Below are 14999 nucleotides of genomic sequence, written 5' to 3' on the forward strand. Positions count from 1 at the left end.
TGGATGAGATAAAAAATAATATCCTGCCTCTTAATAAAAAAAAGTTTGAAAATATAAGAGATGATCACCTCTAACAGTGTTTATTTAAAAAAAAAATGAACATTACTCTGAAATAATAAACACACTCACATGGAAACATTCTTATCAAAATCAAACAATTTTTCTCAGTAACTTACTTATAGCACAATTAATTTTACTTGAAAACACACTGGCTAAATAAATCTATCACCATGCCAAAAATTGGCAGGACTTACTCAATTTGAAATACATAGTTAAATACAATGCTATATTGTCTGATGAGAGTCATCAGAACATATTTCATTAATTCTACAGGTCTAACCCAACTTTAAATATAGCTTTTAAGAACTTGGTTAACTATGGCATCTTAACATTTCCTCTAACATCTGTGAAGCATTATTTGCTAATGCATATCACCTGATCATCAAAACGCTTTTGTATGAATTTAAAATCAACTGTAAATAACATAACAAAATATCTAAATCTACATTTATTGACCTATAAAACAAAAACAAAACAAATGTGATTTGAACAAAATGTTTATGATTTCTGGAAATATATTTTACACATCTTTTGTATCTATAAACAAAATTAGTGATAAAAGCAAAAGGAGTTCTTCAGAAATTTCAAAGCTGAAATAAAACTGATCATTATTCAAGAAAAAAAATTTAGGCATTATCCATAAAGAAGCCCAATATGAACAGAATTATAGAGAAAACCTGACAAGGAATCCTCTCCACAGAACATAAGCAATTGGCTTTCTGTATTTCTAGGATTGAGTCTCTTTAATGAATGTTACCCCTGCTTAAAATACTTAATCACCATATAACAGATACTGAATGATAAATTTAGAAATATATATATCTTATTAACCAAGCGCAAGGGCCGTACTGGGAGAATATCGGCCCGAGGTCTTGACAGTATGGACCGAGTGCAGCGAGTTCCATACAAAAAAGACTGAGGGCTGATATTCTTCCAGTGCAGTCCCAAGCAAGCTTGATTAATAAGAGATTTATTATACGACTGAAGTTTAAAGGGACACAGCTGCAGTATCGTTCGGGACCATTCGCGACAGTGCCCAGTCCAATACTGAGAGAATATTGACCGGCAATAGAGCATTTTGATTGGTTGATTTTAGTTATTGGCCCTCTGACTGCCCGAGTCGTGTAATAATATACCTTACACAGCTTTACATGCTGAGAGCTGAACTAACTGAGAAGCATCTGAAGTTGACCAGCTAAGTATTTATTCAATACCTTAAGAGCTCAGGCTTCTAGAAGGTAATATTTAAATTATATTCTATGGGCTTGTAAGTTAGATCTGTAATGTTCTAGTCGTCACTTTGCAACAATTATTTATCGCAAGTTCTCATCCCAATGGCCCACAGAAAACTATTCCACATCACTTTGCTGTCTTTCATTTCATTGGAAACATTGGAGGCTCACCTCCTGTCACTGGCAGGTTAAACACTAAATCAAATAAAAAAAAAATTGATATTAAGTAATTTTCTTTTGGCCCACCCAACTAAAGCTTATCCTGGTTTCCTTAGCATAAAGAGACATGGAGTGTTATTAATCCCCCCTTAGAGGACTGCCAGTACATTGCAAGTATAGAAAATCTCTTTCATTTTGTGAATTTCAATTTCACTTTCCCCTTCCCCTCCCCACTCCATGTTGTTTTAGTTTTCACGCATGGTGCACATGATTTATTGTAAATTAGCCGATCACATCAGGGGGCTTTGGCCATGACAATGGAAACTGTTGTGGACATTTTCTCTGAGTTGTTTTTCTACACAGAGTGTTTAGTTTGGTTATTGTTCTTTAGATTTCATTCACGTTTATTTTATTCCCTCAGTTTGGAATTGTTACAAATTGCAAGTAGTTTTATTCATACTGAATATTGTTATAATTTAAATTACTCATTTTCTACAGAGTTTGGATTCTCATTACTCATTTCACTGTTGGATTTTTTACAGCAAGATACCCATTTAAACTCCTGGGTGGAGAGAGAGGCATCATGACAGCAAAAAGCTTTGATGCAGCCTGGTCTTTAACATAAACATCTCAACCCAGAGTCCAGTGTACAGACATTATAAGTCACTACCTCTCCCACTTATAGACTATGCAAGCAGGTTCTTGTTGGTATTAAACATAACAAGTAGCCAAGCCTGAAAAAGGTTCAGACTTCACCACAAAAAATCAGGTCTCATGTTACATACTTACCAGTCTCTTTCAGTCCTTTTCCAAAGTTGTTCACCACAAGCTTTAGAGCGACCAATACCAGCACTCGGACGACAAAAGCCAATGAAGCTGAAAACAAACGAGAAATGTTAAAGACAACTTGTAAACCTGAGGATAGCATTAGGGTTAACCCTAATCCTCCCTCCCCCCTCCACCGCTTCTCTCTTTGGCAACCAAACAAGAAGGGTAAAGGTAAAGTAAAGTAGAGCTTTAATTGAATCCATATGGCAGCCATCTAAGGCTGAATTGCATGAATTTACAAATTCCATTAATAGAAAGCTTATAATTATATGAAAAAGTACTAAAACCTACAAAATTAAGCTTAGAATACTAATTCATAAAAATTCGTAAAAATTCATACAACAAAAACTGCTAACGCCTGCACATAGATGGCAAAAATGTGCTAGAAAAACATTTGGTACACATGACAGGATTGGCAAAGTGGCGTTGTCTTCTAAAGTTATGATGACAATAGTTCTTGGGAGGGAGAAAATGGTACAACTTATGATCTAGATTAGATACAATAGGTAGGGCCCATATAAACAACTTAAGAAAAGTCAATCTAAAGTTACCAGATGAAATAGAAGCTCTGCCTCCCTAAAGCTTCCACAAGTTCCAGAAGCATGAGACCACTAGGAGAAATCTCACTCCCTCTAGTCAGAGTGCCACTTCAAAGCAGATAATGCCCCAGTGTTTTTTTAAGGTTTCTTTCACACTTTGTCACAATTCACTCATACTATTACAGAGGTCTCAATAAGTTTCAAAATAGAAGGCAGAAACTGCAAAGTAAGCAGCTAGTAGAGATTGGACTTTTCACTCTAAATGGCTTTAATTTCAGAGAAAGAAGGCGTCAGATTTGCTTGACATTGCTAGAGAGAGAGAGAGCTGTTAGATAGACAGGCCCACAGTGACTATGAAGGTCAGCACAACGACCTGACCAGAGGGAAGGTCCAAGGTAGAACATCCCATGAGTGACCAAATGAGAATTTCTTCATGCAATATCAATACAAAATCAAGATGAAGGAAAGTGATGAGAAAATTGGAAAATATCAATAAGGGGATTATAAATTAAACAAATATTAAATTCTCAGAACAAACATCTTAAGAATTGTATGGCAGACAGCAAGGAGTATTACTATCGAGACCTCGGGGGTGAAAGTAGTATAGAATAGGAGCCTATAGCCTTTCCCATGTCCTTTCTCTGATGAGAAAAAACTATTTAACTTTCAGCCAACATTTGCATTAAAAAAGTGGGATATACAAACCTGCCCCCAAGAAAGAGTAATCAAGAACATCTCGACCATCCGCGAGGTCTTTGTCCAAATTATGTGCCACCTACACAAAAACAAACCATTTAAATTTGCAAGATGTACCAATAGATAATGACAATCAAATTATTAATATGTTTAATAGATTAATTTGGCAAACATAATTACTGTACCTCTTCAAATAAGGGCCTGGGTGCTTATTTAAAATTTTGACTAAAAGGAAGGGCCCCTCAAGAGGCCCCTCTCCTAAGGAGAAGGGACCTTTATCACAGGGGGGGGGGTGCTTATTATTGTTCTTTATTACACAACTCGGGAAGTCAGAGGGCCAATAACTAAAATCAACCAATCAAAATGCTCCACTGCCGGTCAATATTCTCTCAGTATTGGACCGGGCACTGTCCCTAATGGTCCCGAATGATACCATACTTGTGTCCCTTTGAACCTCAGTCCTGTAATAAATCTCTTATTAGCCAAGCTTGCTCGAAACTGTACTGGAAGAATATCGGCCCTCTGTCTTTTTTGTAAGGACCTTGCTGCGCTCAGTCCGTACTGTCAAGACCTTGGGCCGATATTCTCCCAGTACGGCCCTCGCACTTGGTTAATAAGATATATGTACTGATTCTGCTGTAGTTGATGATTGAAAATTTATAAATAAAGTGGCAATAGAAACAGGTCTTCCCTGTATCCCCGCCATTTAAGAAATTGAGAAAGGGAGGGGGAGGACTTGTGCAAGAGGGCTACATGTTTGGCATGATAGCCTAGATGGTGGACACTAACCTGGGGGGGGGGGGGGGGCTTACTTGAGCATGGGCACTTATTCAAGGAAATATAATAAATCCTTCTTACCACCCAAATACAGATCATGAGATGATTACTTCCTAATTAATAGCTCAAACATTTTCATTATTACAACATACCCCTGTTGCAGCTAGCTGGGTATGACAATCAATGTGCAACATCAATTTCTCAAAGGAATTGCCACTTACCGGTAATCTGAAGTGAGTGGCAATGAGGATGTAAACACAGAAGTAAAGCATATAATACCTCCATTTTCCAAACAAAAAACAAACCTCATATATTCTGTAGATTAAGTAACCAGGCTCCACAAGGCTTAGAGGAACAAAAAGATACAATGGTACCATCCACTCTCTTCTCATCTTTAAAAATATAATAATAATAAATAATAACTTGTATTTAATATATAGTGCTCATATCTTGAACTCATGGCGCTTTACAACACTGGGGACTTTTACCAGACTGCTAAGCAGTTTACAATCAAATAAAGGTGAATATGACAGATGCCCCCTCCCCCCAATTCCCAGTAACCAGGCCAGACCACATCACAGTAATCTCGTGAAGTGGGTTGTTTAACGTCTCCTGCCTAACCAAATTAACTAATTGCTAGATGCAGGAGATGGGACCTCCATTTATAAATTTATCCCTATCCAAGAAGACTAGAATATCTAACCATTTCTTGATCAATGTTATAGAAAGGTAGCATATCCTTCTCAATTATTTTAAGACCATGTGTGTTGGTCCGGCCGGGGCTCGAACCCTCGACCTCCCGCACAACAGTCCAGCGCTTAACCAATTGAGCTAACCAAAAATAGTTAGTAATTATACTTGAATCAAGTCAGTTTGCCAGTCTGTTGATTTGTTTGCTGGACTTTATCAAACCTCACACTTACTTTCCTTCATCATCAGTTTCCTTGATATTGTATTAATATTATACAGAGAATTTCCATCTTGGTCACTCATGGGTGTTCAAGGGTTAATTAAGCAATAAACTATTAATATAAATTGCTCATTATCATCATCACTAATTGTAAATAACAAATGTTGTTATATCTTTGTCCAGGGCTTGACACTAATGGTAGCCAACTAGCCAAAGACTGGTAGAAATACAGTTTTGGCTAGTGGTTCTCAATTTCCACTACTAAACAAACTGAAATTGTTGTAACATCTAAGTTGTCACAAGCCACTTGGCTAGTAAGTTGGAAAGTTAGTGTTGAGCCCTGTTTATCACTGTTAAAACAAACTACCAATGTATAAGGAAGCATGTGTTTGTTTCTTAGGCGTAACACCAGTGATACTCACTGCAAACCAACCCAAGATGCTCCAAGCTAACTGGAGTGGAATACCAACACCGACAGTAACTTTATCCTGAAGTCCAAGAACTTGCACTTTGGTGATAACAAACACAGCCAAGCTAACCTGTAGCAATGATGGATTGTAAAACACTGTCAGTATTCTTCAGTCAAGAAAGAATGACAGTTTATAATGAATGTTAGAGATTGTGATTGTTTTGAGGATTTCAAGTGGTGAGTTTCTCTTCTGAAATCATTAAGAAAACAATTAATTTTCAATGAGAACCCACATCAAAACAGACTCACCCCAAGTTGAAGGTCAAATTTCAGAAGACTAGAATACATTCCTGCATATCTGTACATCCCTAAAATATGTTTCAAAATACAGATCAGCAATTCAGGATTGGAGCTCCAAAATAATGAAATAATTTGGATATATCAACAAAGTTGAAGTGGTAAATTGGCCACCGTAATGATTACAAAAGCTGACGTTTTGAGCGTTAGCCCTTCGTCGGAGCAAATAGAGGAATTGTGGGTTGTGTGTGCTTTTAAAGGCAGAAAATGGAGCTACGTTATTGGTGGGTGCATGGCAACGAGAAAAACATGAATAAATTAGTGGAATGAAAAGCGTTCATTGATCCCTGTGGGATTTAGACTGCCGGTTTGAAAGATGAGCTTTTGTTCAAGATTTTTACGGCTTTCCGTGCCACCTAAGTGCAAGGAAAGACCACAGATTGCCATATGTTGCTTAGAATGATTGGGTAAATTAAAATGTCTAGCGACTGGTTTCGATGTGTCCTTGTCATTCCTTTCCACGTCTCGAAGGCGTTCTCGGAATCGGTCACCTAGTCTTCTGCCTGTTTCGTTGATGTATATCTTTTTGCAATAAGTGCAAGTTATGCAATAGATTACATTAGCGGAGGTGCACGTGAAGTGATCGGTGATCTTAATGGATCGTTTAGGTCCCGATATTTTATCAGTGTTGTGAATGGAAGGACACGTTTTGCATCGTGCACGAGCGCATTTAAAAGTGCCTGGTTGCTCATTAGTCTGAAAAGAACTTCTGACCAAAAAATTGCCTACGTTTTTGTCGCGTTTGAATGAAATGAGCGGAGGCTGCGAAAAGATAGTGCCTGTCTCTGGATCGTTTTGAAGTAATTTAAAGTTTTTAAGAATGATGGATTTAACTGAGTGGTTGTGAGGGTGAAACGTGAGAGTGAGAGTGAGAGTGAATGGAATGCGGTCGGAATTGAATAAATATCGGAATTGAATAAATATCGGGACCTAAACGATCCATTAAGATCACCGATCACTTCACGTGCACCTCCGCTAATGTAATCTATTGCATAACTTGCACTTATTGCAAAAAGATATACATCGGCGAAACAGGCAGAAGACTAGGTGACCGATTCCGAGAACACCTTCGAGACGTGGAAAAAAAGAAAGATCGACAAAGACCTCACTGCCAGCAATCAAAACGCCATCAAGAATACGATCAACCAACTCATAACTAAACAAGAATTGCCGGCCACAGCAAAGAATCCCATCATAACCACTCCTAGAACTTCTCGTATTTACTTTTTACCTAAAATTCACAAACCTAACAACCCGGGTCGGCCCATTGTCTCGGCTTGCAGTTGCCCTACCGAACTTATCTCCAGCTATTTAGAGAAAATTATGGCTCCCATCGTCAAAACTTTACCATCATATATTAAAGACAGCCAACACGCTCTTCAAATTTTTCAAGACTTTAATTTCCTTGGCCAAAACAAACTCCTTTTCACCATGGACATTACGTCTCTTTACACTGTCATTCCTAATGGCGAAGGCCTTCTGGCCCTTAAACATTTTTTTGATCAACCTACTGTTAAGGAACCTAAATCTGAAACTCTTAGCCGAACTACTGCTCACACTCAATTGTTTTTCATTCGGAAACAACTTCTTCAAACAAACCAATGGTGTAGCCATGGGCACCAAAATGGGACCTAGCTATGCAAATCTTTTTGTAGGTTTTGTCGAACACCAATTTTTCAGCCAATACAACGGGTCCAAATCTGAACTCTACGGTCGCTACATCGACGACTGTATCGGCACTACCTCCTCTACCAGAGAGGATCTCACTCAATTCATAACTGCAGTCAATTCTTTTCACCCGGCTCTGAAATATACTTGGGAAATTTCTGACAATTGTTTATCCTTCTTAGATGTCAAAGTTTCAATTGAAGGTTTATGCACTAGTGTGTATTACAAACCTACAGACTCGCATAATTACTTGTTATATTCGTCTTCTCATCCATCTCACGTTAAGAATTCCATTCCTTTTTCTCAGTTTCTAAGACTTCGTCGTTTATGTAGTAATGACTCTGATTTTCACCACAAATCAGAGTCAATGTGCCAGTTCTTCGATGAACGTGGTTACCCTGTTTCCGTCATTCAAGCGGGTTACCACCACGCTCAACTTATTGATCGACATTCAGCACTACAAACGTCGCATAAGGAAGATTCCGACCGCATTCCATTCACTCTCACGTTTCACCCTCACAACCACTCAGTTAAATCCATCATTCTTAAAAACTTTAAATTACTTCAAAACGATCCAGAGACAGGCACTATCTTTTCGCAGCCTCCGCTCATTTCATTCAAACGCAACAAAAACTTAGGCAATTTTTTGGTCAGAAGTTCTTTTCAGACTAATGAGCAACCAGGCACTTTTAAATGCGCTCGTGCACGATGCAAAACGTAATCTATTGCATAACTTGCACTTGTTGCAAAAAGATATACATCGGCGAAACAGGCAGAAGACTAGGTGACCGATTCCGAGAACACCTTTGAGACGTGAAAAGGAATGACAAGGACACATCGAAACCAGTCACTAGACATTTTAATTTACCCAATCATTCTAAGCAACATATGGCAATCTGCGGTCTTTCCTTGCACTTAGGTGGCACGGAAAGCCGTAAAAATCTTGAACAAAAGCTCATCTTTCAAACTGGCAGTCTAAATCCCACAGGGATCAATGAACGCTTTTCATTCCACTAATTTATTCATGTTTTTCTCGTTGCCATGCACCCACCAATAACATAGCTCCATTTTCTGCCTTTAAAAGCACACACAACCCACAATTCCTCTATTCGCTCCGACGATGGGCTACCACTCGAAACGTCAGCTTTCGTAATCATTACGGTGGCCAATTTACCATTTCAACTTTGTTGATATATCCAAATTATTTCGTTACTCCCAATGACACAGCCCCAAACAGTCTCTTTCGAAACTATCAGCCTTTATCCAAAATAATGAGATACTCTAACCACACCAATGGGGCCTCGATCATGAGACCCAGTGCAGTCACCTTAAAAGGGAAGTGTTACTCTACAACTTTTTTTATTTTTTTAATGTGAGTATTTAAGTTCAGGGTCTAAAACTGCCTTCAACTGGTTACAAATGGGACCAAGAATTGACTGTTAGTGGTCAGACTTTTAAATACTGTTCACCAGCAGGACACTAGCTCAAATCTTTGTTGATGTTGTTCTTGTAAATCAGTGCTAAAGAAACAAAATATCCACCAGTTTTTCAATGGAAACACCCTGAAGACTTCATTTTTCTGTATCATTGTAATAGACTATTGTACAACAACTGGATCAAATTATTTTGAGACAAATATCTAGTTTAAATTGTGATCAGAAATGATATCAAATAATTAAAACATACTGTGCAATGACTCCGAGGCCCCCACCACCTTGAAGGCTAAAAACCCAAAATCCCGAGCAACCTTGATGCCTAAATAAATGTTTGGAATGCCAAGGACTATAATTGCTCCAAATCTGGCCTATGAGATATTGGAAAGGTAGGAGAAATCAATTAATAAGAGATGAAAGGACAGACAAATGCATGAACAAATGAAAAATAAAGAAATGAACAAGGCTTGTAAGTTACAGCTCTATGCAATTCATCAAGGCTGGTAGCTATTGGAGCAGCAAGAGAAGCACAGTTGCCCCTAATGAAATTTTTGACCCTTTGTACCCCAACATCAGCATGCATATTCTCCATACTGTTCTCTGCATATTTCCCAATGTACTGTCAGGAGAATTTGTGTATTAATCAAGAGCTTTCTTTGGTTGGTGATCACTTTATTTATTTAGTAGTGATAATGAAACAAGTTTGACGTTTGTTTCCTTTGTGGGTAAATTGATCAAAGTTGTCTCTTTATGAAGTGTTGAAGAGTTAGTTGAACTGTCCTACAAAAAATTCCTTTGAAAGCTATTTTTACAACCACTTTGCTTGTCTTTATCAAACAGTCCAACTCACTGTAAATTGAAGGAAAACAAATTCAAGGAAAATCATCAGCATGCACTCCCTACTAGTTTTGTATGAAATTTACAAGTTCCTGAATTTCTTGATCCTTTAACTACCAGCAATGACCAAGACAGAATTTCTCCTTACAATATAATAGAATATCAAGCAGACAAGTAATGAGAATAAAGAAAATTGTAAAATTAAGTAATCATAAGTTGATTCAATACCAAATTCTCCAAAGTAACATCATATGAACTATATGAATGTAGGTATATATGTATTTGCAAATATTTATACAGGGTAACCCGGTTCAGCACTCTGCTGGTTTAAATGGGGCCCTAAGTTTCCTGTGTAATACCCACCCACCCCACCCCAGGGGAGGACATCCACCACACAGTAATCTTGTGCATGGGAAATTAACGTCTCCTACCCCTAACCCTGCAGGAGACGGGACCTACGGTTTATTCGTCCTTATCCGAGAAGACTAGAATATCTATCCATTTCTTGATATTATAGAAAGGTAGCAAATGGCAGACAGTAAGGATAATTTCTAAAGAGATCATGGGCATGAAAGGTTTAAATATGCTGAGCAAGAGCTCAAGAGAGTACCCATCTGCAGGGAGGGTAACTCTAACACTTATTTCATTGTCCCTCCCCCACTCAGGACTGCCTTGACTTGATAGCTACTACATTGGTCATTTACACATATTGGAAATATGGTTACACCAAGAATCGCATATCCATCAACAATGTAATTTTAACTAGGGATAAACAATTGTGGGAGAAAGTCACACATGTAAACGTGCATTGTTTGGTGGATCTCCTTCCGAGCAAACGTACACGTCCTTTACGCCAGCGTGGTCATGATTATACGTTGCCATGTGTTCGCACAGAGCATTTTAAGCGCTGTTTTATAAATAGGTCTCTTTTTAATTTCATTTAGTTTAATGCTTGTAGAGATCTGTTGTAAACTTGCACGTATGTTTGCAAGTGTTTAGTTTGATCTATATTAATAAAGATTTCATCATCATCATCATCATTACAAAATTTTGTCAAACTCACCCATTTCAAAGCCGTCCGCTTCTTCTTGTTGACAATGAGATCAACACAGATATAGCTCAGGAGAACAATAATACCCACAATGTAAGCATACAGTTCAGATTCTCTCTCCCTCAATATTCCATGGACAGCATAAAAGAAACAGAACACTGCAGGAAAAGAAAAAAAATTACACAATGTCAACTACAGTACACTATCCTAGATGACGTCAGGTAACTTGATGTAGCATGTAGGTGATGAAAAAAATACCTTAAGCATCAGCTGGCTAAAAAAGGGCTATCTTGAAATAAAATGGAAAGTAGCATTTTATAAGGTGGAACTCTTGTACACACAAACATGGATTTGAAGTGTCTACTTGGAAGAATGATCTTTATTTGTGAACTGCACTTTCAGTTACACATATACATGTACTTAATTGGAAATAACCAAAACATAACAACCAATCTAAGACCAAATTAAAAGATAACAAACAGTAATGGACTCAAGAAAAACCAGATTTAATTTAAGGCCAGAGAGGTATCAGCTAATTTTCTACTTTCCATTGGTTTAGTTTATAATTAATGAACTGTTGCCTTACACTTTCATTCTTAACCCTTTAAGTCTCAGGGGTGATTAATAATATCGATCTCCATAATATTAATAATGACTAATAATATCCATCCACTATCCAGCAACAGGTAATGAGAATACTCAAACTTATCAGGTAGAAGTTGACCTCTCCATGCAAAACTAAATTCTTGTAAGTAATTTGCAGTGAAATATGTAGCAACAAGAGGGAAGAATTAGCAATCAAATCTTGGGAATTAAAAAGATTAGACAATAGTGAGGGCTGGTTCATACTTATGTTAATGAAGAGGATGATAGCAAAGGTGTAATCAGGTGTGTTTTTCTCAAGCTTTACTAATCTCTCAATGGTGAGTCCAATTGCAAAAAGCACATTTGCGACTGAAATGATAAGAAATATCCACTCAACCATCTCCACACCTGCAAAGGTTTTCACCTGTAAAAGAGAGGGATCTTCATTACTTCCCTGTGATACTCCAGCAAGGGCCACTACACAATTTTAGCTAAAATAGGCTATCATGAGATCAAGCTCTCAGTTTGGAGGTCTGCTACAGGGAGACTTTTGTTAATTTGACATAGTTAAAAGCACTTGAAATGTCTGCTAAGTGGTAATACAAGTTTTGGTTTACAAAATGGCTTTCATTTTTTTCAGGTTCAATCAGCTTTACATATCATTAGGTGTTTGTCATACACAGCTTTGTTTTCCAAAATATTAGAAGACAAAATTGGAACTTCAGCTGATGTCTGCTTTCTACTGGTTTCACGATACTTAATATAATTTTTTTAATTAGTATGTGTATTGTGAAAAACCTTGATATGCAGGTTTTGAAAGCCAAGACCAAAGATAATTGTATATGCCCTACCACCCCACCCCCCTCCACCAATCTCCCTCCACCCTACTCCCACCCCTCCCCACCCTACTCCCACCCCACCCCCACCCTACTCCCCCACCCTACTCCCACCCCACTCCCACCCACCTCCCTCCAACAATCTCCCACTCCACCCCCACCTCCACCGACACTCAACATTGTAAAGACAGCAAAAAATAAAGACATTCCTTTGGTCAAGGAGATAAAAGCAACCTTTTACTGAGAAAAAAAATGGGAGAACTACTACATAACAAAGAGCATGTTTAATTTGCACAAACATTTGCTTAGAAAGGCATGAAATCACAGTTAAACGCATGCATGGCGTGATAGCCTTGGGATTAAATTGGTCGAGTTGACACTAAATTAATATGTGATATCACTCAAGCAATCAACCTGAACTCCCTGTAAGATTTGGTCATCCTTCGATCTAACAGTGCTTGTTGAGTTGTTTGATCATTGAACTATATTTTAGTGCAGTTTTAAAGCACTAATTTCAAGATTTTAAAAAACATTTTGAGAATAAAGGTCATGACAGACCAGTATGGACTCCCTATCTGGCTTTTGTGGTCCTGTTGCATTATCAAATTTCTGACGACAAAGTCAGCATGCCATCAAAGGGTCTCAAATTAACCCTTTCCTTCGTGTTTTTTACTGTTGATGCTTTGAAAGATTTGTAGTGAACTCTGTTGTGGAGTTGCACTTTTGCCTGTTCCCTTTTTTTCTGACATTCATGATGACTGTTACGTATGATGCAAGATCCTTGCAGTAGATAGCGCTATTTATGCAATGTGAAAATCAGACCTGAAAAAAATCAGGCCTGTATGGGATTCGAACCACTGACCTCTGCAATACTAGTGCAGCACTCTACCAATTGAGCTAACAAGCCGACAGGGAGCAGGCCGTTAAGTTGATTCTTAATAAACCCGTGAAAGTGATAAATCAGATGCAATGAAATATATGAAGTTCATATATTTTGAACTGCCGTATTAGATACGTATGATGGACGATCCTCGCAGTAGATAGCGCTATTTATGCAATAGCGAAAATCAGACCTGAAAAAAATCAGGCCTGTACGGGATTCGAACCACTGACCTCTGCGATACTAGTGCAGCGCTCTACCAATTGAGCTAACAAGCCAACTGGGAGCAGGCCATTAAGTTGATTCATAATAAACCCGTGAAAGTGATAAATCAGATGCAATGAAATATATGAAGTTCATATATTTAGAGCCATGACCTTACTGTGTTACAAATTGTTTTATGGTCTGGATACAGTAATCTGTGCAAGTTGTGTTATGACATTTCCCAACGAGCTCTCAAGGGCAATAAAATGCTGAACCTGTGGCATCCAGTTTGAAATGAAGGGGATTTGGTTCTTTGTTTTGTCTGTGAAAGGCGTAATGAAGATGCATTTCTCTTACAAACAGATCTCACAAGAGTTGGCCTGATTTTTCATTTGTTTGTCATGGGTGTTTGGATGGATGGGATCATTGATGAGTGTGTTGGAGAAAACAGATCAATGACAAGACTAAGAAATGGCTTTCACGAACTCCCAATTCCCCTTGATATTCAATCAGCCCCATAGTTAGTTTTCCTTTTTCAACTTGTAAAGTGCATTAGATCATACATCTCATAATTTGCACTATATGAATAATAAAAAATTATTATTAAATTATTAATTATTAGCCCTTGCTGAAAATAATTTTCATGTAACCTATCATCCCTTACAAAAAGGGAAAATCCCTTACGACATGCTTGTGAAAGCAAAAATACAATTGGAAGGTGATAATGCGACGTGACCACAAAAGCCATGTAGGAAGTCCTTGCCAGTCTGTCTTTAACTTTTATTCTCTAATTGGCTAATAAACGATGAAGCCGCACCATCTCTCAATCATGCGCACAACTGTGAGTCCTCCCCTTTATTGTCACAAGAATTCATTCTTGGATCGCTACAACAATGAGAGGTCAAGCTAAAAGGATCAATGAAAACTAATCTCAACAGCAGCTAGCTGCTTCAAATTTTTGAACAAAGCAAATACTGTGAGTCATTTCGTGCTAGTCTTTTGGAAGCGAGATTTTGTCTGCGTTACTCTATAAAACTGAAAGCCTGGAACTGAAATTTAATTACATGTAAGCGAATTAGCTAAGCTAAGCTTATAAACTTGCGCTTGCTGAGAAACATGTTAATAAATGCAATGGGTATAAATTGGAATTTTCAAGGAAAATTGGAGAGCAAGCTCTTTAAATTGATTGCAAATATCATAATTCACCCTCCAAAGGAAATGGAAAAGATAGAAAATATATTTATAAGTAATTATGGAGCGAAAACATAATACGAAATAGAAATATCATGTCCACGAGAATACCTGACAAGCTTATGGAGAACCAGCTGTTTTATGAAGTTGTCACTGGGCGAAATATCTCTCACGTATTAAGAGAAACTCACCTTCCCAATGGCAGTGACGGTCGTCTTCCAACGAAGACTGTCTTCTGAATAGTCTAGAGTGTCATCTTGTTCCTCTTCTTCTTCGACAATGTCCCGAGAACGCGCGGCCATGATTTCCCAGTTACTGAGCAAGTTACCATTGCGTGACTGTGACTG

At 37.9% G+C, this 14999-nt stretch overlaps 1 protein-coding gene across 1 annotated transcript; it reads right to left on the reverse strand.

The window, feature by feature from the left end:
• Window positions 1-64: 64 nt before the first annotated feature.
• LOC148729983 (uncharacterized) lies at window positions 65-14999 on the reverse strand. The gene is made up of 10 exons (XM_088759702.1): window positions 14844-14999; window positions 11806-11965; window positions 10969-11114; window positions 9322-9439; window positions 5920-5978; window positions 5624-5740; window positions 4597-4683; window positions 3524-3593; window positions 2241-2327; window positions 65-1487 (listed from the first exon to the last, which is right to left on the reverse strand). The coding sequence occupies exons 1-10, from the start codon at window positions 14952-14954 to the stop codon at window positions 1435-1437; spliced, it is 1008 nt and encodes a 335-aa protein (XP_088615828.1). The 5' UTR covers window positions 14955-14999; the 3' UTR covers window positions 65-1434.

This window comes from Stylophora pistillata, chromosome 5, assembly GCF_964205215.1.
Source record: "Stylophora pistillata chromosome 5, jaStyPist1.2, whole genome shotgun sequence".
NCBI lineage: Eukaryota > Metazoa > Cnidaria > Anthozoa > Scleractinia > Pocilloporidae > Stylophora > Stylophora pistillata.